Source organism: Pleurodeles waltl, chromosome 3_1, assembly GCF_031143425.1.
Source record: "Pleurodeles waltl isolate 20211129_DDA chromosome 3_1, aPleWal1.hap1.20221129, whole genome shotgun sequence".
Lineage (NCBI taxonomy): Eukaryota > Metazoa > Chordata > Amphibia > Caudata > Salamandridae > Pleurodeles > Pleurodeles waltl.
The window spans coordinates 419536185-419563063 of record NC_090440.1 but is presented as its reverse complement, the minus strand read 5'-3'; the positions used below and the strand labels follow the sequence as shown (position 1 = coordinate 419563063).

At 47.1% G+C, this 26879-nt stretch overlaps 1 protein-coding gene across 2 annotated transcripts in view; it reads right to left on the bottom strand.

Annotated features, from left to right (window-relative positions):
* Positions 1-26879, bottom strand: part of LOC138284182 (aminopeptidase N-like) — a 260695-nt gene that overhangs the window by 29335 nt on the left and 204481 nt on the right. For both annotated transcript variants that reach the window (XM_069222680.1, XM_069222679.1), the window contains exons 15-16: positions 9748-9839; positions 669-779 (exon numbers count right to left, since the gene is read on the bottom strand). In XM_069222680.1, the coding sequence (XP_069078781.1) occupies positions 669-779; positions 9748-9839 (203 nt within the window). The remainder of the gene's footprint in view (positions 1-668; positions 780-9747; positions 9840-26879) is intronic.

Sequence of the window (26879 nt, the reverse complement as noted above, 5' to 3'; positions counted from 1 at the left end):
CAGGCCCCCCAAAGAAAGGTATAGTAATGAAAATTACTATATGTTAGAAAAAACATAGAAATTCACTGAAAAAAAAACCAAAGGTTACAGGGACCTTATAGTTGGGAAATAGAATTTAAGAAAAACATAGTAATTCACTTAAAAAAACAAATGTTACATGGAGGTTAAAGTTAGGCTCGCATTTTAAAAATGTAACTATAACTTGTGCCCTAAAGTAACTATAATCCGTGCCCTTGCCATGCCCTGCTAATTACACCACAAATTACACCACTTATGACATCTTTGATAACATCATTGATAAAGTCACTGTAACATCTGCAGAAAAATGATCAGATAACAGTGCATGGAGAGGGTGCAAGTTATAGTTGAAAGCCAAACTTCACCTATGTAGAGCCGTCTAGTGATTTGGGCCTCCTTCATGAAGGTCGAATCGAAGATTCTTTAAATTAAACATCCTAAATATTGTCATATATGAGTGCACAATATGCTTTGTTATTGGTCGCTTAGCTTGTATGTAGTACATTCACACTTACTGAATGAATCTGGATGTAACTTTAATACAACTGTAAACTAGATTCAGAAAACCATGCACATTTTGCACTGGTCACAATTAGGACATCAAAGGCCAATGTTCTTCAAATGAGATGTTGGTGGCAATCTGTACTCACCTGGTGGTGTTAGGATTATTCATCCATTTTCTGTAGATGTCTGACGCCAGCGCCTGGCACTCTGGAATTCCATAAGAACAAGCTGCGCTGATTGCATTAATTTCATTATACCTAATGGGACACAGTCATGAGATTAGACTATTTTTGATGAATTCTGCTAAAACAAGTCATCATTAGCAGTGATAAATTATTGCAGGCAAACCAATATTGTATTCCTTGGATAATTCATTGAGAAACATGGACATATTGTGCACCAACTTAAATGAGATTTAATGGAATTAATTATCATATTTACATATTTGGCAAATCGAGCTAAGTCCTTTGGAATAATAGTTCTCAAACTATAGTTCAAGGCAGGGCTGGCTTTAGCCCTGGTGGTGCCCTGTGTGCCAATGTTTGTTTGTGACCCCAGTGACTACCTTCTACACAGATTCCCTCACTACTGTACTCAAACAGTGCACTTCATCTCTCCATAGCATTTATTTTGTTTTAAAGTGCTAATCATACCTGTGTAGGGTTTCAGAACCATTTACACCACACACACATTATACAGAGACAATGTGTAAATCAGTGCATAGGAAATGTTAGATAAGAAAAAGACGAGTATATGATGGAGGCGTCACATGCCATCCATACACGGTAGGCAGTATAGTTTCGGAGTGCTTCATTAGGAGCAGCACAAACTCAGGATCTAAAATGTAACACCATGGTTGGGTTGATTTACTAGTATGAATTATTATCTACCCAAACAAAGCCTTTTTAGCCACATTAGGATAATGGCTGAAGAAAATATAATGATCTAACCCATACCAACCAGTTTGTATGCAGCACTTTGATGACAGTTAAAATCTCACTGTTCTGTTAGGATTTTAGGTTATCAATTGCAAGTAACAAGAGGATCTCTCTAAGACAAAACTCTCTCAACTGTTTACATAATATGTACTATGTAATCTGTATAGTACATTTGCTTACCAGCAGGCATACTAACCTCTGTGCTATTTTATGGGTCAAAACCTCCACTAGACAAAACCCCACTCTCTTTACAGAAGGACCATTAATCAGTAGAGTTATCTCAACATTCTTCATTCAAAAGGCAACGAACTCTGCAGCAGGAGCTTTCAAATCCAATACATTTTTGAAAACTTGGCACCCCTCGAGGTCAGTCCTTAGAACAGTGGCACCAGTCGCACCGCCCTAAAGCCGGCCCGGATTCTAGGTGGTAGCACAGGTGTTTTAATAAAAATTATTAATGAGTGTTTATGTATTCTGAATAAGGGGTCTGTGTAGAAAATATAATATAGTAGAAAAATAATGCACACATTTGAAAATGTGATTACGATGAGTGCCCGCCAAAGATCACAAAGTGTACTTATTAGTAGAATTAATATTGTGAAATGTTGAATATCTGTTTGACTAATGTAGTAATATGTCATATTAAGGGTTATGCAGTATGTCTTAATTTTCTTGATTGTAGGCCTTAACTTAGCGACTGTCTTGGCCTAATTGCAAAGGCCTCATGGTAAAGCTGTATTTCCTAAAGTTTAATAAATGGCTGTACTAGAGAGTTAAACTGTGATTTCTATTGTATTGTTTAAATGTGCTCATAGCTGAAGTCTTTTCTCATGAGAACCGACTGCTAGAAGATGCTGTTATTGCTAATGTAACGTTTTGTGTGTAATGTGTGTGAGACTGACGTTCTCAGGAGAAGAACAATGGAGACACTGACTGGAGTGGCAGCTGCAACAATGTGGTTATCTGACAAGCCAGATGATGAGGACATTGCAGGACAGACCAATCAACAACGTGAATGGAGGAATGGTAGAATTCATAGATTAGGAGTTTTAGTATTATTGGTCAAAGTATGAACATGCGATTAACTGGCCAATAGGGATTTGGGAAGTAGTTTTAGTAGTTTTGATTTAACTACACTGCACTGAAAGAAGACAGATTCATTGCCCACTTTCTTGCTGACCGAAAGGTCAATATTTTTGTGTGCGTCTTGACAAGAGACATGCTTAACTTTAATGCTTAAAGACGTGGTATTTTCTGAACTTTGATGCTGAATCCTGATGTCTTGCTGATCGACTGATGTCCTGAGGACGAAGACTGACTCTGCTTGCTGATCCGCACTTAAGATAGGTATTATGAATTAGACTGTTGATTATTATGCATATTTGCTTTTCCTTTCTAGGCACCAACTGCACTGTTTTGATAGAGCCATAGTTAGATGCTTTTCCGAATTGGTGTTACTAAATTATTTTGAAGCCCAACATGCTGATGCTAATCTGATGTTAGTTAAGGATCCTCACTAATGAAATTAGGCTAAGAGTGTTGGAAAATGGGTTACTACTAAGAGCAGGTAAGTACCTACACTTAGCAATAGGCCACTAACCTCCACTTAGGTCCAGTTAGGTCTCAGTAAATTAAAGCCAGCTCAACCCTTGGTAGCTTGGCAACGAGCGACAAGGCTTAACTCAGGAGACAGAGTGTAAAGCATTCAAATATCACAAAACAGTAATTAAATAAAACACAGGAAACAGTTTAAAAATCCAAAACCAATTTATAAGAATAGATTATATTTTTATCTTTAAAATGACACAAAAACGAATAAAATCGGATAAGGGAATTTTTAAATAATTATTGTTTTTTTAGCGCCTAGAAACAAAAAGCGCCAATCGGGTCATCTGGTTGCACCTCGACCGGGGCAAAGTCAAAGCTTCAGGCCGACCGCGATGAAGCCCTTCACACTTAGTCGTTTTTCTGAAGATTTTCTTCAGCGGGACGAACCTGCCAGTCCAATCCGACCTCCTGGAGCCCTTCTCCGGATACGCGTCGCGGGAATCCTCTGTGGAGATTTTTACTTTCGGACTTAGTCGTTTTTTCGAGGTGAAAATCCTCGACCGGGGTAAACCTGGATCTTGATCCGACGTCCCTGGAGCCCTCCTCGGATACGCTGGCTGGGAGGTCCCGGTCAACTTTTTACCTTCGGACTTAGGCCCTCATTCCAACCCTGGCGGTCATAGACCGCCAGGGTGGCTGTCCACGGAAGCACCGCCAACAGGCTGGCGGTGCTTCATGTGGTATTCCGACCGCGGCTCTAAAGCCGCGGTCGCCCAGCCGGGTCCGGCGGTTTCCCACCGGATTAGCCCCGGCTGGGAGAATCCTCCATGGCGGCGCTGCAAGCAGCGCCGCCATGGGGATTCCGACCCCCTTCCCGCCAGTCTGTTTCTGGCGGTTTTCACCACCAGAAACAGGATGGCGGGAACGGGTGTCGTGGGGCCCCTGGGGGCCCCTGCACTGCCCATGGCAGTGGCATGGGCAGTGCAGGGGCCCCCTAACAGGGTCCCAGCATGATTTTCACTGTCTGCATAGCAGACAGTGAAAATCACGACGGGTGCAACTGCACCCGTCGCACCCGTGCAAACCCGCCGGCTCCATTCGGAGTCGGCTTCTGTGTTGCAGGGCCTTTCCCGCTGGTCCGGCGGGCGCTCCCTTGACGGGCACCCGCAGGCCCAGCGGGAAAGTCTGAATGGCCCCCGCGGTCTTTTGACCGCGGAGCGGCCAAGTGGTGGCGTAAGTTTGGCGGGCGGCGACCGCCGCCCGCCAAACTTAGAATGACCCCCTTAGTCTCTTTTTTTGAGATTTTCTTTACTGGGACAAACCTGCAAATCAGGCCGGGTCGCGGTTGAGGCAAGCCGGCAGGAGTTGCTGCGGCGGGTCGGTCCCTCTATGGAGCTTATTTTCAAAAGTTCTCAAAACGCCTCCAAACTTCTGGGGCTTCTCCCAGATGTTCCTTTAAGGTTCTTTTGGGGTCCATAGCTCACCCCAAGGGTCCAGAAGCTCTGAGATGATCCTTGGGGGTGCAGACTACAACTCCCAGAATGCACCTGGCACAAACTCCTTTTTGGCCACTGGGCAGTGGCCAGCTGGTTGATTTCTTCAGGAGTTGGTGCAGGGGACTCTGGTTAGCAATTTTTCACCTGTAGCAAACAGGGAGTCCCTTCTTGCACCAGGTGAAGCCAGGCAAAGTCCTTGTGGTGAAGCCCAAGTGTGCAGCTGGTGCAGTCCTTCTGAGTGCAGGTTCCAGGTGCAGGCCAGGGATCCAGCAGGGCAGTCCTTCTTCTCCTTTGGTTCTTCCTTGTTGGAATCTGATGGGGATCTGAGGTGTGGGTGCAGGTCTGCCAGTTTTATCCTTGCTCCTGGGTGAAAAACAGGGGGGTCCTGGTTCTCCAATCAGGTTCAGGGTCCTTCCCCCTGTGATGACCACTTCCTGGGAAGTGTGGCAAAACTCAATCCCAGGAGGCAACATTCTTCAAAAATCCACGATGGCTGAATCTGATTTTTGGAGGTTACATCTGGCTGAGCCCAGCCACTGGTGTGGCTAAAAATCATAACCACACCCCTCTCCTGCCCTCTCCCAATCTAATCAAGGAGGCACCTAGTTGTCTGGGGTTGCAGGATGTGGGGGTGTTGCTGGGTTGTTCCAAATGTCCTTCTCTGCCTTTGAAGACCAGTTTGGCAGCCCTCCCCCTTGCTGCCTCACCATCTGCTGAGGGGAAATTCCCTCCCACAGGCACAACCCTTTGTGTAAAGCCAGGCCGCTTCACACCTCATCAAGGCAGCCTGGCCAGGCTGCCAGAGGCTGGCCAATCAGAGCACAGCAGCAAAAACAATGCAGGGCTGAAATTGGCAACTTTTCAGGTAAAGTTTAAAACTCTTTACCTGAACAAGTTATATTAAATCCCACAACTTGAAGTTGTGGGATTTATTGTAACATTTAATTTGATACCAAACGCTTGGTATCCATCATTTAAGGGGACTTTAAAAACTAAAATAAAGTCTTCCCATTCTAGCCTATGGAGGCCATTCACTACAATGAGGGAAAAACAAATTTGGCTGTTTTTACCTCACCAGGGCTTATAAAACTATTTGTATAAGGTCCCTGCTTATAGTTACATGGCACCCAGCCCTAGGGGCACACAGGGCACACGTTAGGGGTGACTTATATGTAAAAATAAGGTAGTTTAAGACTTTGGAACTACTTTTAATTCCAAAGTCGAATTTGCATATAACTTTAATTTAAAAGCAGCCAGCAAGGCAGCCCTGCCTTTAAAATGACACTGGGCACCTCAGCAGTGCACCTATGGGTGCACTAACTATGCTGTGGTACCTAAACCTACATGCCCTGCCATATACTAGGGACTTATAGGTAGGTTAACTTAGCCAATTATAATTAGCCTAATTTGCATATCCACTTTACACAGAGCACTGGACCTGGGACTGGTAAGCAGTACCGAGGGCACAGCCAAGAGTCAGTAACCACCAGTACCTGTCCAAAAAGTGTGGGGGTGACCAGGACAAAAAGAAGGACTTTCCTACAAAGAGGGAATAATGCTTGATGAATTTCTCTGCTGAATTCAAATGTACGTAATTACTCAGACATAGTTGACTGTTATTCATTTGCAGTGTAACCTTAAATGCTCTGTAGTTCAAGCTTTAATTAGATTATGTTTCTTCTGCCACTTTAGACAGCCAGTATTTTTTCTGTATATGTTTCATTTGATTTTGAGATTAATCTACATGGCCTTAGGATTGTTAATATAGGGAAATACATATTTTAACTTTTACTGAATGGTGTGGTTATTCATGACTGGAAGGTCATTGTGTGTGACAATTACTGGCTCCATTGATTATTGATGTTATGGATTGTTGGTGATTATTGATATTGTGTATTGGTTATTGATTATGTACTGGAGCTATGGTAAGAGCATCTTAATTGCAAGTCAAAAGGTTCATCGCCCTATTTGCGTCCCCTGGTAAGTTTACTTAGTAAGGTCAGATGCGCTAACAAAGGCTTCTTTGCATATTGGAATTCCTTGTTTAAAAAAGTTAGCCTTAGTAAAGTGTGATATGTTACTAGAAATTCTGGGCAGCAACATAACAGATGTAACATGGATTCTCTCCTGTGATCATAGAACGTGCAGCTAGCCATGCCAAAGTGGATTTTCCAATCAGCTATGAACTCGTTGATAGGGAGAGCGATTAGTCTTACTGAAAGAATTAGATTTCTGCATTTTGTGCTTAAGGCTACCTTTGGATAAGGCTGCATCTTCATTACTTCTTATGAGTTATCAATCAAGTGAGCACAAACAACTGATTGTATATTCTCCTTCCTAAAGAGGACTAGCACCTGTTTTTTCAAGATTGATTGTATATCCAGATGCATAACAGGAGTGGAAGTTAAGCTATCCAAGTTTATGTTCAAGTCCTTGGCGGCCGTTGTTAAGTATGTAGACCAACGAATGACTGTCTTACTAAAGATATCCTGTGAGGCCTTCTTTAACGAGTCTGTATTGGCTTGCAAAATGAGTGATAATATGTAAAAAAGGAGGCCTTGCCCAGTCAGGCTGAACTCAAGACACACTCGGGATCGGCGAGTATATTTTATAGACTGAAAAATCTTCAGTGCGCCACACTGCAGTTTGTTCAAGGTAGGTCAAGCCTTCCCTGGATAAGCTTGGTGGCCGGAGGATATTATTGATAGCAGTTTTGCTCAGATGGTTTTGATTATAGCTTCAGCTGATGGGCTATGTGGGTGACTGTTTAATTTCCACAGTTCACATGCTACGTCTGAAACTTTTCCTGTGATGTGTTTTAATTGCACATTCATAGGGTAATATTGTTAGTCCAAAGAAGAATATCACATGGTGTCTCACTGAGAATTATGACAGAAAAGGATAGTTGGTACTGAATGCACACCCACAGAACGAGTAAATGTCAGAATAATGTTTTATTTTCATTTATAATAATTTTCTGTATTGGTATTAATGGCTTCAATAGGAAACCTCTTTTGTTTAACCAGATTCTGAATCTGGAAATTCACAGGTACAACATGGGGACAGGTGATACACAACTCATATGACGTACAACAGTTGATAACAAAAGTTATTACACCCTGTTGCTAAGTCATAAAGGCCTTCCAGGCAAGCTGTCCTCACTCTCTGAGAACTTGTCAGCTTTGACTGAAATCCGTAAGCATAGCTGCAGGAGGGGGAAGGAATGCAGGGAAGGTGGTGGGGATTGTTTAAGGAGATGCTGCATTATGTATTGCACTGCCATTACTCATCTGCCTCAGCCTGTTATTTATATTCAGAGGCAGATGATATTGGGAACCATAACAAACATAAAATGATAGGTGGGTAACTGTGAGTTACAGGTATGTTTGTCACATGAGGGTTCTTCTCTCTTGTTGTCTATTTAATGTCATTCAGAACCCCTTGGTGAAAAACATTCCCCAAACTCATTATCATCTATCTATAATTCTATGCATTGATTCTGTATCACGAAGTTGGATTTAATTGTGTGTGTTTTTCCATGTTTTTGATATATTTACCAGCTGGAAACATTGTTAAAAGCTGTAGTGATAGAAACATATATGTTCCTGTAGTCAAGCGAATTGTGAACAATTTTAATAGCACTTCATTTTCTGATCCACTTAAATTCTGAGGATGTTTTCAAATGTATTATTCACTACCGTTATTGCTACCATTATTGCCCTTCAGGAACCATGGTCCTCGGACCACCAATGTAGTAATGAGACCCTAAGTCAGAAGATGAACCTGCTTGGTGCATATAATACCAGTGCTCCATTGCAATTGACATTAAATTGCATAGACATCCTCGCTGTGCGCTAACAGTACCTTCTATTTGCACTTTTCCTCTTAAGTCTTTCAAAGTTTTAAAATTCATATTGTCAGTTCCCCTTATTTATTTATTTTCATTTTGGTTCTATCTTGTTTATTAAATTTCACTCTATTTTTTTGTAATGGGAGTGGGATTTTTATACTGTTGTGTAATGTTTGCCCAAAATATCAAAGTAAAAATTTTGTGTAGACAAAATATTGTCCCAAGAATATCAAGGATAAAAATATTGTGAAGAAAGGTTTCTATGGGTAAGCAAACTTTGAATATACTTAACTCCACATATTTGTCCCTTGACGAAATATATATCTTTAAGCTACCTAAATGTGAGTTAAGAAAAGTAAATCTATACTTACTTCATGGCACTTACTTTCTAGATATTTTGGTCCTTGATATTTTTGACAGGATATTCTTTCTACACAATATTAGTTTCCTCAACATTCGGTCAGACAACCATCTTGTGTTTTAGACTTTTACCTGTTTTGGTACTTCTAGATTATTTGTACATTTTCTTTAAGTTAGGCCAGTCCGCTATGTATGGTAGTTGCCAGGGATCCAGCACAGGTTTAAATTATTAAAACCTTTCCCTGGACCTGATGGGTTAGTGATCCTATCATTTGTGGAAGACTATCATCCACAAGTAATAATTCACATTCCTCTAATATTGTTCTTTAATCCCGGGTAAGCCTGTTGGGCACCTGCCCAGTGGGAGGGGAAGCTTGCCCATGGACCAGTGTGGTGTAGCTTAGGAGTAGGGGCAGACATCTGCAATAGCAACAATGACGTCTTAGAAAGAGTATTCAACATTTTATAAAGTACTGTTAAACAGATGTTAAAACAAAACTCCTGGCATATAGGGTTATATTAAGGCCAAATTATTGAAATACATAAGTTCAAAATAGTGAGTGTAAAAACACAAACATTGTTAAAGTCATTAGTTTCATCAAGCGTTCACACAACACGTTTACTGGTGATCAAATCTAACAAAGTTACATTTGGATAACTGCATCACTTAAAGTTAAAAATCACTAAGAATAAACTAGAAAATACATCAATAATGCTTGGATTACTGTGTTTAAAATACACAGAAATCCTTTTGGGATCGGGATAATTTCTCTGCTAGAAAGGTTGAATGTAAAATCAAATACTCATTCTGGATCTTTCTCACTAGTATATATGATAACAACGTAATCCTGTATGGGTTGTTTATTGAACAAAATGACGTCAGGCCTCCATGGGGGATTTCGTGGTGCGCCTAATACAATGATTAGAGGTCAAGTAGGTGGAGACAATTCCAGAAGGTCATGACTCAATGCCTGAATGCGAAGTATTTATAACGGTGCAACGGACAGACATATATTGCTAACAGAGAACTCACTGATCGGTCAGGCTATCAGGGAGGCGATTCCAGTCGTTTGTTACATTTTTAAAGTGTAGGAATAAAGGTCCAACTTGTTTACGGAGATATTGCTGTGAAATAAAAAATACAATTATTTGTGATGTATGTGCTTCAGTAGGATTTAATGAAAAATCACTATTTATTTCTAGCCAAGTTGTGCGTGCCTTGTGCCACTGAGGAAAGTATCATCAACAGCTCACCACAACCATTCAGACTTAGTTGAATGCCAGAAAAAAACAATATCTCATCTGTGTTCAAAGCTGACAGAACATGTGTGTTCTTTACGCTGTTAAAACAGCGGAGCTCTTCCCATGAAGCATAACACATCATATTTCCCATTAATAGTTAATGACATTGTGTTTTTAAAGTTCCATCAGGTGCTGTTATATCACTTTGTGACTTTGCATGAAAAATAATCCACAGTGCCACAAAAGCATAATATAAACTGCCTCACCAAAATATGTCATTCACTCTCCAAAAAACAGTTTAAATGAACGAAAGGTGTTACCGTTCACATCATGGCTAACTAACAAAAAGTATTTTGTTGACCTTGAAGTCCATAACAGCAGCAGCTGGAGTCTGCTCAGATACAATGCTACAAGAGTGATGGCAAATGCAAAGATCCCATGCAACTCAGTACCCAAAAACTCTTTCAAATACTGGATCTTTTTTTAATTTGTTTTTAAAGATTTTTATTGTAAACACTGCAAAATGATAAATAGACCAAAAAGGGACCGAGGCCCCACATTTTTGCAAACAGTAATACATAATGAGTCAAAGAATAGTAAGAACACAGAAAGCCTTGGAATGTTGTCAATCGTATTTTGAAGAACCTGTCCCGTCGGCCCAAAAAAAAGAAGAGAAAAAGAGAAAGTAAAAGAAAAAGATGTAGGCGAGGATAAGAAGTTCGCTCCTCGCTGTGTCGGGGTCTGGGTTGGGAGCAGGCCGTGGCACGTCTACACAGGAGGATGTTAATTTTAGACCGGGAATCTTTACTTTGGAGGTCATAACAACAGGAAGTTGATATATGCCGGGATAATATATTAGCAGAGTAGCAGGTCTATCGGGACATTAGGGCCTGGGTCTTTTGTCTTTGCTCGGCATAGGTCTTGCTTAGTACTCAGTGTCCTTTCCATGTCTCAAAGAGACGGTTCTATGAGGAGGAATATGCTAGAGGGAATAGGAGAGACCAGAGCCAGGGTCCTGATGAGGTAGAGGGGAGAGAAAGAGGAGAGAAGGAAAAAGAAAAAAGAGACTAGTAAATAAAGAAAGGAGGGGGGAAAGGAAGGAGGGGGGAATGAAGGGGTAAGGAAGGAGGGGAAAGAAAAGGAAAGTGGGGGGTGGGAGAAAATGAAGCAGGGAAAGGAAAGGGGGGGAGGTGTGGCAGGTTATCAAATACTGGATCTTCAGTTTTGACTTGTACTGGTAGAATTCAGTCATTATACACAGACAGTATTCAACAGCCCCGCACTACATCATGATTATTATTTAAAAAAATCTGATAACACTACATTGAGTTGCAGTTTAAGTTTCATCAATGCTTTGTGGGATAATATATTTTTTTTCCTTCAAGCTAAGCCATGGTTATCCTGAAACATAAAACTAATAGATGGATGTATGGCATTAAAATGCATGCCTTAACCACAATTCCTTTACCATTCAATACCTTTACAATGCAACGCCTTTACCACACATGCCTTTACAGTCCACAGTAAGTGTATTTGAATAAGTTAAACCCATATATATTTACTGAAAAAATAAATGTCACAGGGACATTATAGTTAGGTTCAGATTTTACACACACAAAACCATAGAAATTCAGCAGTTATAGTTATAGTTATCTGAAGTAACTATAACTCATGCCCTAAGGTACGGGCTATTAGTTGTGAGGCCAGCACAAGTAATAGATCCATAATTGTTCTTACTGGGAACTAAGGGCCAGATGTAGCAAAGGGTTTTTCCCATTCTGTGTCAATGGGAAAATGTGTTCGTACATATGGTCCTAAGTACCCAATTGTGGCGCTTGCCTCTCTCAGGGTAATGAGTCAGAGCAGTCCAAGGCCTACTCAGGGGAGGCGATGTAGTCCAGTAATCACCATTCCCTAGCATGCAATAACACTTAATAAATGATTGTCCTGTCAGTACATTTTCTTTAGAAAAGGGGAAATACATTTATTAAACAAACACTTCTGACCCACTAAAGGGGTAACATAAGCATATTAAGTATGTCTATTGGTTTTTCAAGGTTTATGAGCAGGAACACATAAATTAAAATCATCATTTTGTACTTAAATGCAATTGTTCAAGAATCGTAATCCTGCATGAAGGTATTTATTAATGCTAATTAAGCATATCTACTGAGAGAAATAATCATCACAGGAACCAATAAAGCATTTGAAAGAAGTAAAATATGTGTTTGTGTTTTATTCTATACATTTTTAACTATCAAAATGCAATTATAAAAACACCCATTAGAAGGCATTGCATTGAAACAATATTGCATTGTAACCATACACTTAACTCCTAGAGAGTGCTTCAATACATGCACTTCCTTTAACCATCTTTAAGCCTTTCAGTCCATAATTAGTGCAACCATTCACATACACATTAGACGGTGCAGCACTTCCAGCTGCAGAGCATGAGATTCAGCCTTGGTAGTGCCTACAAATGGTAGGAACATGTTTTTGAGTCCTACCCAGCTTTAGGTGGGGACTCCTTATCTCCTTGGTAGAGGAAAGTCTGCATCCTCCTGATTTTGTTGGTGCTGACGCACACCTGCAAGCATGTTCACAACATACATTAAAAAGTGTTTTTTACTTACTGCAGCTACCATGAAGTGTCAGAGACTCATATTCCAACTAATTCTATTTTCACAATAATAGTGAATAAGATTATATCATTCCCTATTATCGTTATTAAAACAACTGATTGAAAACAAGGAACTGGATCACCAAGTGACGTCCACAAGGGTGAGCTGCCCTTGTGTTCCTGGCACTGATTTTGCCGAGTTTTAGGCAGTGTGTTCCTGGCACTGATTTTGCCGAGTTTTAGGCAGGGGTCGCAAAGGCAGTGCCAGAAGTCACAAAGGGCAAGACAGGGGTCACAGCTACGACTCCTGGTGATCCCTAAATGACAAATACAAACAAAGAAGGACTAATATGTCAGGAGTGTTTAGAGAAAAGTTGGTCCTGTGTACGGTACTCCCATCATAATACCAAAAAAACAAAAGTACACAGTTCCAGCCAATAGACTAGTACAAATGTATGCAGTAAGTAATAGAGTCTATGAGTCTGCTCTTATTAGAACAAGAGCCCTCACTCACCAAATGGTGACATGCTTCATCATCAGGCTTTTGCTCCTCAGTAGGCCGGCACTGCAATGCCTGACGGGCCCCTTGTGGGGGCTCTTTGCCGGAGATCTTTTGAGTGTAAAGAATACCGGTAGCTGAGTGCTAGTATGTGGGATTGGTATATGGGTATGTGAAAATAAAAATGGCTAGAGGTCTGGAAATATCGTATTTAATCAACCCAGACCCCCGCCATGATTAAAAACAGAGTGTGGGTAAGGATTAGAAGTAATGTCTAGTCCACCCTCAGGAACAAAAAAAAAACTGTCAGTCCCTGAATTTGGGGAATGTGGAGAGTTAGAGTACAGAACTAACTATACTTCAATCACCGGGGTCAACATGTTTCTCGCAAAAAATGTCTGTTAAGATCGGTGCGATTCGTCAGGACCAAAAAACATACCTAATCCACATGTTATAACCCAATAAGAGAATATGTCTCTTTTTGTACGTAAGATTGCCAAGAGTAAGCGTTGACCCACAAGGAAATGGATGCCTTTCAGCAAGGTACAGCTAGCTGTAGTTTTATAGTTAAAGAACCGTGTCAAAGACCTACTCTTATTACCTATTTTGCTCTATTTCTAACAATGTTTTCTGATACTTTTCTTTCTGTATACAGGAAATGACGCCAAAGTACATATGCTCTACAGCGGATCCTAGAGGCTCAAGACATAGGGGGTCATTCTGACCTCGGCGGTAAAAGGCGCTTACCGCCGGTCAGAAGACCGCCATAACACCGCCGCAGGCACGGTAAACCGCCACGTCATTCTGACCCGCAACTGGCAAACCGCCAAAAACCCGACATCCACAAAAGTCCACCACACCAAAGGCCAGCGGGAAACTGGCGATGACCAAACCTCCACCGTCACGCCAACAGAAATACGCCCATTCCATTCCTACCCACGAATCCATGCGGCGGTCTTTCAACCGCAGTATTCCATTGGCGGTACACACCACCGCGGTCAAAATACACACACATCTCCAAAACACAGCCACATTGGACAATTCTAAATACACACACCTGATACACATACACACACCACTCCCACACACCCAATACAATTTAAAACACACACCCACATCACCCACAAACCCTTACGACCAAAAAAAACGACAGAAAGCCAGAGACAGACAGCACAGATTAGATAACACCATCACACAGAGGCAAACCACACCATCACCCACACAATATCCACGCACAAAACACCACACATCACCACACTCACCACACTCTACAACACATACAACACCCCACACCTCATCCACACCACCCCATGGCACCCCAAAGACACCCCCGGTTTTCAGACGCCGAACTCCGGGTCATGGTGGAGGAAATAGTTCGGGTAGAGCCCCAGCTCTACGGGACACAGGTGCAGCACACCAGCATTGCCAGGAAGATGGAGCTATGGCAAAGGATAGTCGACAGGGTCAACGCTGTGGGACAGCATCCACGAAATCGTGATGACATCAGGAAGCGGTGGAACGACCTACGGGGGAAGGTGCGTTCCATTGTATCAAGGCACAACATCGCGGTGCAGAAGACTGGCGGCGGACCCCCACCTACTCCCCCAGAATTTACAGCATGGGAGGAGGAAGTCTTGCACATCCTGCATCCTGAAGGCCTCGCAGGAGTATCTGGAGGAATGGACTCTGGTAAGTCAAATCTTAACTACTTCATCCTCCCCACCCCACCTGCATCCAAAATCATACCCCCACCCTCACCCCCACCCCCATCACACCTACTCCCTGCAAATGTCTCACCATCACAACCCACCCATCCCAACACCTAGCCCTGCATGAGTCCACAAAGCATGGACACCCATCACCAAAGCATGCCCACTGCACATACACATCTCCCCCACAAGCCACCCTCACAAAAGCCCCCACACAGGAATGCCAGCCCTGGGGTACACGGGCACCCACCCATTGCACGATATGGCACACACTGAAGCAATAACCATACCTCTATACTCCTGCAGGACCCGAACGCCACCACACCGCCCAGGAGGGTCCAGAAATGTCCATCCCACCCCCAGAAGAGGCCACCAGTGATGACAGCAGCTCTGTCTCCGTGGACCCAGATGACCAGCCCGGCCATCGGGGACCTCAGGACAGTCGGTTCCCCTCACACAGCCACAGGCCACAGCAGACCCAACCCCCTCTGGGAACACCAGCACAGCTCCCACCCAGCGGGCCCATGCCTCTGTCTCCAGGACACGTCAATCAGCGGTGTGTCCACCACTACAGGGCACCCAGGTTAACCCACCACCCCAACAACAACAGGGACCTGGGAGCAGTGGTAGTGGGTACACGGTCCAGGGGACAGAGGCCCAGGGAAACAGGGGAACTGGGAGGGCTGCTGTGCGACAGGGGGGGGACAGGCCCAGGGAACCCACTCTCCACGAGGCCCTCTCCTCCAGCATGGGAGCATACCACCACTCCCAGGAGACGATGGCGACGGTACTGGCCAGGTTCCAGGAGATCCAGGTCATGCAGGAGCAACAGTACATGGGGTTCAGGGAAGAACTTCGAAGCATCAGTTCCGCAATGGGCACCATCGTCGGGGCACTCAACCAAATTGTCACCACATTGCGGGACCATGTGGCACCACAAAGGGCCCCTGTCACTAGCATGGACCAAGAACAGGCTACCACCTCCGCCGGCGCTAGTGGACAGGAGGCCCCCACACAACAACAGGCCACCAGAACCCCACCCCCTGCAGAAGAAGAACCACCCCGCAAACAGGGCCTGAGATCTCGGAAAAAGACAGAGTAGGATGCCAAGACCCCGCCAGCAAGGATACCCCCTGATGTCATCCCACTGTCCCACATTGTCACCCTGTCCAACCTTTAACTGCCCCTGCTCCACCTTCCACAGTCATATGGACAATGCACCTGTGAGATTGAAAAGCTGGACTCTGCCATGGACATTCCTCCACCATCACCCATCACCGATTTGCAACCATGTCCCTAAATTCTGCACTTTAATAAAAATACTTATTGCACAAAAATCATCTGGAGTCTGCCTGTATTGTGAACAAATGTATTAGACATAACGCTGCCAAAATGTCCAGTTACACAGTGATGAGAACATACCACTGTCACACAGCTGTAGTCCATGGGTAAACAAAGCAGAGGTCACGCAGTGGGGGCCACATCTCTGAAATTTGAAGGGAAAGTCACAACTCAGTTAACATACACTGGGGGAATAGGCCAGACAGTAGAGAGGCAGGAGACTGTAAGTAATCGTAAAATGCCGGTGTTGAATCTTACCTGTGTGTTATTGAAAATACTGCAGTATCACTCTGTCCCTGTTGTCTGTGTCGTCCCCGTCGTCTTCCTCCTCTTCACTCTCCACAGGTTCCACCGCTGCCACAACACCACCATCTGGACCATCCTCCTGCAGGAAAGGCACCTGGCATCGCAAAGCCAGGTTGTGAAGCATACAGCAGGCCACGATGATATGACACACCTTCTTTGGTGAGTACATTAGGGATCCACCTGTCATATGCAGGCACCTAAACCTGGCCTTCAGGAGGCCGAAGGTCCGCTCGATCACCCTCCTAGTACGCCCATGTGCCTCATTGTAGCGTTCCTCTGCCCTGGTCCTGGGATTCCTTACTGGGGTCAGTAGCCAGGACAGGTTGGGTTAACCAGAGTCACCTATTAGCCACACACGGTGTCTCTGTAGCTGTTCCATCACATAAGGGATGCTGCTATTTCGCATGATGTACGCGTCATGCACTGACCCAGGGAACTTGGCATTTACATGGGAGACGTACTGGTCAGCCAAACATACCACCTGGACATTCATCGAATGATAACTTTTTCTGTTCCTGTACACCTGTTCACTTCCTCTGGGGGGAACCAAAGCCACATGGGTCCCATCAATGGCACCAATGATGTTGGGAATATGTCCAAGGGAATAGAAATCACCCTTCACTGTAGCCAAATCGCCCACCTCAGGGAAAACAATGTAGCTCCGCATGTATTTCATCAGGGCAGACAACACTCTTGACAATACCTTAGAAAACATAGGCTGGGACATCCCTGATGAAATGGCCACTGTAGATTGAAATGACCCACTTGGAGCACTGACAGAACCTGCACTAGAGGGGGGATCCCTGTGGGTAGGCGGATGGGTGACATCAGGTCTGGCTCCAGCTGGGCACACAGTTCCTGTATAGTGGCACGGTCAAGTCTGTATGTCTGTATGACATGTCTTTCTTCCATTGTCGACAGGTCCACCAGCGGTCTGTACACCGGAGGATTCCTCCATCTCCTCGCAAGTCCCAGCGGACGGTGCCTAGGAAGGACAACATGGAGCACAGAGTCAAGCAACCCAGAGGTACGTTCACCCAGCTTGCACAGTACACGATTCTCTATGCATTGAATGGCTTGTATGAGTGGCAATGCAAGGCCTAGGCCTGTGTGACGCAGTAGAAATTAAGCCATGTGGGCCCTTGAAATGGCGGCTGCCTGACCTGTGAAGTGTGACAATGGGATGTGAGGTCAATGCGCTGGCGTGGCACACCGTGGCAGTAGGCGGTCGAAGACCGCGGTGCAAAGCCGCATTGGTTAACATTGAACCCTATGGGTTTCAGGAGCCAATGAGGATGTGCGCCGGCGGTCGCGGTACGCACCGCCGCGGTACGCACCGCCACGGCCGTGACCGTCATTTTCTATCTGCTTAATCACTCGAGACCTGATCATCCACAGGAGAGGACCTATACTGCAAGTGCTGCTGTGACCTCGGTCTGGAAGAGACAATGGCTGCTGGGACTGGGGAAAGGGCCCTGCCTTCACTTCTGAAGAATTGGAAAAACTCGTAAATGGGGTCCTCCCCCAATATGCGCTACTCTACAGTCCTCCAGACCAACAGGTAAGTACACTGGGACCATGTTTTGTGGCCTATGCCTGGGTTGAGTGGTGTGAATGAATGACGGTGCGGAGGGGAGCGAATGAGGCATGCATCAAACAACAGATGAGAGCATGTGCCACATGGCAAGAGTGGGGAAGGGGAGCCACTCACATCGAGCATGCAGAAAATGTTGATATTTTTTTATCTCTCCCTGTACGTGTCACATAGGTCAGCGCCCATCACAAAATAGACATTTGGCGGGCCATCGCCAAGGACGTCCGGACCCTGGGGGTCCACAACAGACGGGGCACCCACTGCCGCAAGAGGTGGGAGGACATCTGCCGCGGGAGCAGAAAGACCTCAGAGGCTCTGCTGGGGATGGCCTCCCAAAGTAGTAGGGGTGCCAGTCGTCTATTGACCCCCCTGATGTCCCGGATCCTGGTGGTGGCCTACCCCGATTTGGATGGGCACGTGAGGACATCACAGCAGACACAAGGGGGTGAGTACAAGCACATTCTGCAATCTTAGCACGCAGTGGAGGTGTCTGGGTGGGGGAGGAGGGATGTGGGTATCCCTAGGCCAGGGCGATTTCTGTAGGCTAGGCCCCTCCGTAAGGCATGGCCCTGTGTCACCGCCCTCCACCTCTGTAGGGTGCCAAGTACAGCTATCCATGGCCCTGTGTCACCTATGTGTGCAGTTGTCGTCCATTGGCTTGTAGGCCAGGTCTCACTGATTGCGTAGTGTACCCCAAGTGCGCGGCATAGTGCAGGGGTCTTCTGTGTCTGTCCTCTCCGCCAACTGTGTTGCCAAAGCATGCACTCAACATGTCTTTATGTCCCCCCCCCCTTTTTTTTGTCTGCTCTTCCTGTTCATGTGTGCATTAGCATCATCTGGCGGAGGAGAAGTGGCATTGGAGCACGAGGGAGCTGCATCTCACATGGCCCCAGAGGGCCATGCAAAGGACTCTGATTTGACCAGTGAGACGGAGGGCGAGGGGGGCTCCACAACGGGGACACGTGGAGACATCAGCGACACCGACACGTCCTCGGAAGGGAGCTCCCTTGTGGTGGCGGCAACATCCGTGCCCACCGCAACAACAGGTACAACCGCCACCCAGCACACCAGCTCCGCCCTCCAAGCAGCACCTCAGCGTTCACCCCGTACCCGCTCGCACACCAAGGCGGGCATCTCCTTCGCCCCAGGCACCTCAGGCCCTGCCCCAGTTACCCCTGTTGCCCTCAGTGAGGAGGTCATTGACCTCCTCCGGACGCTCATTGTTGGGCAGTCTACCCTTTTGAATGCCATCCAGAGGTGCATCAGAGCAATGCATACCTGGAGGGCATTCATTCGGGTCAGGCTGCCCATCAGTGATCGTTCAACGCTCTGGCCTCAGCACTGACGGCAGCCATTGTCCCTGTCTCCAGCCTCCCTCCTCCAACTCCCTCCACCCAGTCCCACACCCCTGTTCCTCTGCCTATCCCAGACACACCTACAGACCAGCCTGCACACACCTCAACACCCAAGGGCAGCTCATCCAGACATAAGCACCACACATCCCACAAGCATTCACACAAGCAACATCCAAATGCAGACATGCCAACAGCCACTGCCTCCTCTGTGTCCCCCTCCTCGTCTCCCTCCTCCCTCCCTGTGACGTCGCCACTCACACTTGCATGCACAACATCATCAGCCACTATGTCCATCACAAGCACACCCACCAGAACACTCCTCACACGTGCACTAACCACCCCCACTGCCATTTACACGTCCCCTGTGTCCTCTCCCACCGTGTCTGTCACCCCCTCATCCAAACCACACAAACGCAGGCAGCCACCAACCCAACAGCCATCCACCTCAAGACAGCCTCCGTCACAAGCACCTGCACCCAAAGACAGCACACTTGACTCTCCTACAACCACATCCTCTTCCTCCACTCCCATACCCACTCCACCTACCTTTCCCATTGCTCCGAAAAAGCTTTTCCTCTCAAAATTGAACCTCTTTCCATCACCTGACCCACCCCCTCCATCTCGTAAAAGTCCAATCAGCACCTCAGCCACCACTACCCCTGGACCTACAAGGACCATAGTCCAGGGATATTGGAGTCCACCACCTTCGAGGGCAGCTACATCGGCCAGCAGCAAAGGGACAGCCAGCCCACCCCCTGGGAAAAAGTCTAAAAAAGGGAAGGCCCGGCGCGAGAGGACAGAGACGGCAGCCTCCACAGCCACCACCCTGGCACCGTCAGGAAGTGGGGTGCCACCTGGCACATCTACAAAGGGAGGCAAGGGCCACAGAGACTCAAGGAAGGATGGCAAGAGCAGCACGGCCGACAAGTCCGGCAGCAGGCGAGCAGCCCAGGAGGGCCCAACCAGCCCCATTCCTGGGGTGAAGGAGGACACCCACTGGCACGGGACACCAGCACAGGAGGGCCCAGCAAGCAAGAAGTCGGATGGCGAATGAACACCATCTATTGTCTGGATCTGGTGCCCTGGAGACACATGTGAAGAACCGCTGAACAGGGCCCTTCAAGACCAGCACCGCTGAACAGGGCCCTTCAAGGCTAGCACCGCTGAACAGGGCCCTTCAAGACCAGCACCGCTGAACAGGGCACCGCCGTCTCAAGAACCGCTGAACAGGGCCCTTCAAGACCTGCACCGCTGAACAGGGCACCGCCGTCTCAAGAACCGCTGAACAGGGCCCTTCAAGACCTGCACCGCTGAACAGGGCACCGCCGTCTCAAGAACCGCTGAACAGGGCCCTTCAAGACCAGCACCGCTGAACAGGGCACCGCCGTCTCAAGAACCGCTGAACAGGGCCCTTCAAGACCAGCACCGCTGAACAGGGCACCGCCGTCTCAGGCACCGCTCCACTGGGCCCTTCATCTCAAGCACCGCTCCGCTGGGCCCTTCATCTCAAGCACCGCTCCGCTGGGCCCTTCCTCTCAAGCACCGCTCCGCTGGGCCCTTCCTCTCAAGCACCGCTCCACTGGGCCTTCATCTCAAGCACCGCTCCGCTGGGCACCGCCGTCTCAAGCACCGCTCCGCTGGGCACTTCCTCTCAAGCACCGCTCCGCTGGGCCCTTCATCTCAAGCACCGCTCCGCTGGGCCCTTCCTCTCAAGCACCGCTCCGCTGTGCCCTTCCTCTCAAGCACCGCTCCGCTGGGCCCTTCATCTCAAGCACCGCTCCGCTGGGCACCGCCGTCTCAAGCACCGCTACGCTGGGCCCTTCCTCTCAAGCACCGCTCCGCTGGGCCATTCCTCTCAATTACCGCTCCGCTGGGCCCTTCATCTCAAGCACCGCTCCGCTGGGCCCTTCCTCTCAAGCACCGCTCCGCTGGGCCCTTCCTCTCAAGCACCGCTCCGCTGGGCACCGCCGTCTCAAGCACTGCTCCGCTGGGCCCTTCCTCTCAAGCACCGCTCCGCTGGGCCATTCCTCTCAAGCACCGCTCCGCTGGGTCCTTCATCTCAAGCACCGCTCCGCTGGGCCCTTCATCTCAAGCACCGCTCCGCTGGGCCCTTCCTCTCAAACACCGCTCCGCTGGGCCCTTCATCTCAAGCACCGCTCCGCTGGGCACCGCCGTCTCAAGCACCGCTCCGCTGGGCCCTTCCTCTCAAGCACCGCTCCGCTGGGCCCTTCATCTCAAGCACCGCTCCGCTGGGCCCTTCCTCTCAAGTACCGCTCCACTGGGCCCTTCCTCTCAAGCACCGCTCCGCTGGCCCCTTCATCTCAAGCACCGCTCCGCTGGGCCCTTCATCTCAAGCACTGCTCCGCTGGGCACCGGCGTCTCAAGCACCGCTCCGCTGGGCCATTCCTCTCAAGTACCGCTCCGCTGGGCCCTTCATCTCAAGCACCGCTCCGCTGGGCCCTTCATCTCAAGCACCGCTCCGCTGGGCCCTTCCTTTCAAGCACCGCTCCGCTGGGCCCTTCCTCTCAAGCACCGCTCCGCTGGGCCCTTCATCTCAAGCACCGCTCCGCTGGGCACCGCCGTCTCAAGCACCGCTCCGCTGGGCCCTTCCTCTCAAGCACCGCTCCACTGGGCCCTTCCTCTCAAGCACCGCTGGCCCATTGGCAGAAGGGGCGGCCTGTATCAGTGTTGGGCAGGGCTGCACGATACACTCTGGCCACCAAGACGCCTCCAGTACCAGTGGAGTCTGTCAGCCACTTGAGAGACTGTGGCTTTGCACTCCCCAGGATGGCACAGTGGGCAACCCACCCACTGTAGAGACTTGAGAGACTGTGGCTTTGCACTCCCCAGGATGGCACAGTGGGCAAGCCACCCACTGTAGAGACTTGAGAGACTGTGGCTTTGCACTCCCCAGGATGGCACAGTGGGCAACCCACCCACTGTAGAGACTTGAGAGACTGTGGCTTTGCACTCCCCAGGATGGCACAGTGGGCAGGCCACCCACTGTAGAGACTTGAGAGACTGTGGGTTTGCACTCCCCAGGATGGCACAGTGGGCAACCCACCCACTGTAGAGACTTGAGAGACTGTGGCTTTGCACTCCCCAGGATGGCACAGTGGGCAGGCCACCCACTGTAGAGACTTGAGAGACTGTGGCTTTGCACTCCCCGGGATGGCACAGCGGCCATGGAGGCCCCTCGTGGATCTAGCGTCGTGGACTCATCTGGCTGAGGTGCCCCCCCTTCCCTTCCCCCTGAGGTGCCTGTAGTTTTCCTATCTGATGCCCCTGCAGTGTTCTCTCCAATGGATTCGGGTCTCCGGTGTGGGCTTTGCCCATGTGTTGAGGACCATTGGCCCACGTACAATGACTGTAAGCCAATTTTGACGAGACAATTTACACATGTGTATATAGTTATTGGATGTTCGAATTACTTATTTACTTAGGCTTACAATATATTTGGTTTTCGATATCATATTTTTTTGTCTTTGCATTCTTCCGTGGGGTTTGGGGGGTGTCACTCTGAGTTGTTGCTATGCATTGGTGTGTAGGTAGTTGGGGGGGGTTGTCGCGTATGTGTGTGCCCGTTACCTTTTCGCCTCCCCCCTCCCCTGTGTCGTAGGTGCAGTACTCACCGTAGTCTTCTGCGCCGGCGTTCATGCTCCTGGTAGAGGAGCAGGTAGACAATTGCTGGTAGGATGTGTAGTTCGGGTTCCATGCTGTCCAGATTCCTCGTGGAGTGTGTAGAGGTGAGCGTTTTCCCGTTCGTTGTCTGTTTCCGCTGTGTTTTTATCGGCGGGGCTCCCGCCCCGGAAAAGGTGGCGGATTGGTGAGTTGTTATAGGGTGGGCGGTACATTGTCTGCCGCCTGTCTGTTGGCGGTGACCGATGCGCTGTTTGTTTGTTCCGCCGTGGCGGTCGGAGTGTTAAAGTGGCGGTCTCTGTTGGCGGGTCCTGCCAGGGTCAGAATTCCATTTTTTTGGCCGCCTGCCTGTTGGTGGGTTGGCTGCCGCTTTAACACCGACCGCCAGGGTTGGAATGACCCCCATAGAGTCTTCAGCGCAACAAGATATAGCTCTTACGGGTAAAATATTGTAAGTGTGACATTTATTTATTTATTTTCCCTCTTCTGTACAGAGCCCTTGGGGGCACGCACAAGAGGTGTCTCATCAGCGCAAAATGTGGAAGACATAATTGAAAAGGCAGGTAGGAAAAGGAAGTCTACATCACCTAAACATGGAACTCTTGTAAAGTAGCGCCCCAACTGCGGGACTCTTTCTGTCTTTCTCTCCCTACCTACTTTTTTTCTCCCTCTAGAATATAGCGGTTCTAGCAATACCTAAAATTTATTTTTTATCTTTCACATCATGGAACCATCACAAAAGATCTCAGAAGGTGTCCACTGTAAGTCCAAGCAATGTGCTTCACTTTAAAGGTTGTCACAGGAGTCTTACAAAACAAAAGTTGTCAACAGACGCGAAGATCGGCGCAAGGGATCAGAACAAACAAGGACCATGGTCTACAGATAATCGGTATAGACCAGGTACAGCACTTAAACACTGCATCACTTTACAAATAAACACCGCCACCGGTACAATGACCTCTTCTACTGAAAGTAAATTTCTGCAAGGGTTGGGACACACAGACGATGGAGGCATTACACCCGCAGACATACAACATCAAGTACTGTATAAAACAGCTGAGGGGGATCCCAAACAGCACAACAAGCCTAAAATAAACAGTCTTTCCTAAAATATTAGTAAGAAGAAGCAACATGCACCTGAGCTACAAACAGTTCCTCTAGATCTCTCATTGAAAAACAGAGTTACCCCTCTGTGGACCCCGTAGTCCACAGAGGTCTAAGTATTTTAAGGCTGAAATGGGTAATGAAGAGGCGGTTCCCAATGGACTGGTCCCAAAAACTCCTATAACTATTTTGGACTCTAGGTTTGAAAATGATCACTTTGTAGAGGACCATTATGCCACCTGTATAGGGCTTCTCAGGGCACTGGGGGTGGGGTTGAGGTTTCTGAAGCAATAGCAGCCACTGAACGCAATGGACCTTCTAGCGTAGACCCAGAGGTGCAACAATCTTCAGGTCAGAAATCACCCAATCATAGCCCCTGTGGGTCCCACCATCCACGGCCCTAAGCTATTACGATCACCATTTAAGTTCCCCATATCTAATGTCCCCAATCACAACACTGGGAGCGTACGATCCCACCAGTCCCCCATCCAGTGCATACATTCCCCAGTCTTCTCCCTCTCCAACATACCCTGATAGTAGTACTGGCAGAAGCAGTTCACAGAATCTAAGTTCTGGAACTCTGTCTAGTGAGGAACAGTCCTCCGAAACACCCTGGTGTTCGCACTGGGGCCTAGCTTTTTTGACCCGTTCTTGTCCGTCCATTCAGAAAGATGATATTGCTGTAGAAACTGTAGATGGTATGGCTCAGGGAAATATAAACCCAGTATCTAACGCCTCAAGTAATGACCCAAAACATGCTGCTTTGGACCACACTAGAGTCCTGGACAACTATATTAAAGAAATACACCAATCTGTTAGAAAGCTAAAATTCAGACTGAGCCTGAAGACTTTAAAACTCTGGAAGGGTGCTGCGATAAAACGTCTTCCAGAGCCATCCTGAGGGCTTTAACCCAGAGGTTGCCATTATGTAGCTGGTAGGTGGTCCAAGCATGTGAATAAGCTGCTGCATACATAAGTAATATACGCACGACTAGGGGTGAGGAGTCGTCTAAGGAGTGTAAGAACCACATTTATTAATACTAGTGTCCACAGGTCTAAATGTAAAAAGAGAACCCTGGATATACTCACTAAAGCTCTACGGTTCTTACGTGCGCTCAAAATAAAAAAAATGCAAGAGTCACCCATCTACTGTGTAAAACCTCAAAAATGAACACCCGTAACATAAAAATGACCTCCACTAGTCCACAAAACATAAAGTTAGGAGAAAACATCACAAACATAGGGGTTTTTAAGACCTCAGGGGGTAGAGCCCAGAGCATGGTTACCCCTGAACAACCTGCAAGACCCCATCCTTTAGTAGGTAAAGTGGCAAGGACACAGCTAGTAAATGCATCAAACATTGTTCCAATAGGCTGTGGTCGGTTGCCAAAATGCAGCTGGGCTTGTAAGAAACAGAAGTAGGCTAGTAGCGCTATAAACCGTAAGCTTTTATTAAAGGAAATTAAAGAAAGCCAAGCTAAGTGTTACAAGGAGGTATAAAACACATCAGCACAGAGCCATAGTCAACTATCAGTGAATGATACACCTGTGAGCTGAGAGCCCCCCATCTTGCGATGATCCTCAACCCGAGGATTCAGAGCAGATGTTTTTAGAAAGTGTTAGAATGTACAGTCATACTATAGAGAGGTTTAACGCTACAGAGCATTATGAAGAATTCTGTTTTGTTAACCTGGATCGCATAAATTCCTCTGATCACAGCATTATAGCTATCCATCAAGCCGTACAAACGCTCATAGAAAGGTTGTTACAAGATATGGTCCCCACCGATTTCTTTCAACTACGCCTCCAGGGGCAGGGCATTGATAGTCCCATGTTCACCCATCGAACATGCTGCGACGTGTTTGACGCTGTAGTATTTCTAGAAAACCTCTCTAGCCTGCTACAGAGTTAGGCTGAAATAGTTGCCTATGGCACCTTTAGAGTCATCGCCCTCATTGTCAGGGGTCGCGAAGGTGATGTTTCCAGACCTTTAAAGAGCATCTTGTATAGTAAGATCATTGGAAAGAAACAAACAACTTTAACTCAGGGGCATCCAACACGTGTCTGGCTGCTAGCATAGTGGGGCTATTGGTGGATGACTCTAAACCCAATGCTCACATTCTGTCTAGAGCTGCTGAAGCCCATGGGGCACTTGAAATACCGCATGAGTGGATGGTCATTTTTGGGAGGTGACATAGGTCTTTTTGAAAACTATTTTGGCGTTACGGTGAAAGTTCTTTACCACAACGGTTCCTGGAAGTACTTCACGACAGGGGAGCGGATGAAAAACAAGAACGTGTATGTTCTCCATCATGAAAATCACTTTTACGGTATTTTGAACCTGAGGGGTTTTCTAGGAGCCAAGTACGTGTGCACCCATTACAACCATATCTACAACACACAGACAGCTCACCAATGTGAAATGCACTGTAAAATGTGCCAGAAAGATGGGTGTATTGAGATTTCAGGGCAGAGGGTACGGTGCAGAACGTGTAATATATTTTGTCGCTCACAAAACTGCTTGAGCATACATAACAAGCTTGTTTGCTGTGTCTCTAAAGTAGAATGCAGGAGATGACCTATGAGCATAAATGCAAAGGTCTGAAATATCCCATATGAAAGGTATATTGTCACACAGGGGCAGAACACAAGTGTTACATGTCTAAAGGGTTTCCTCAGAACAAAACCCAAGACTACATAGTGTTCGATATAGAGTGTACACAGGAAACGGGTGTACATCAACCTTATTATATTTA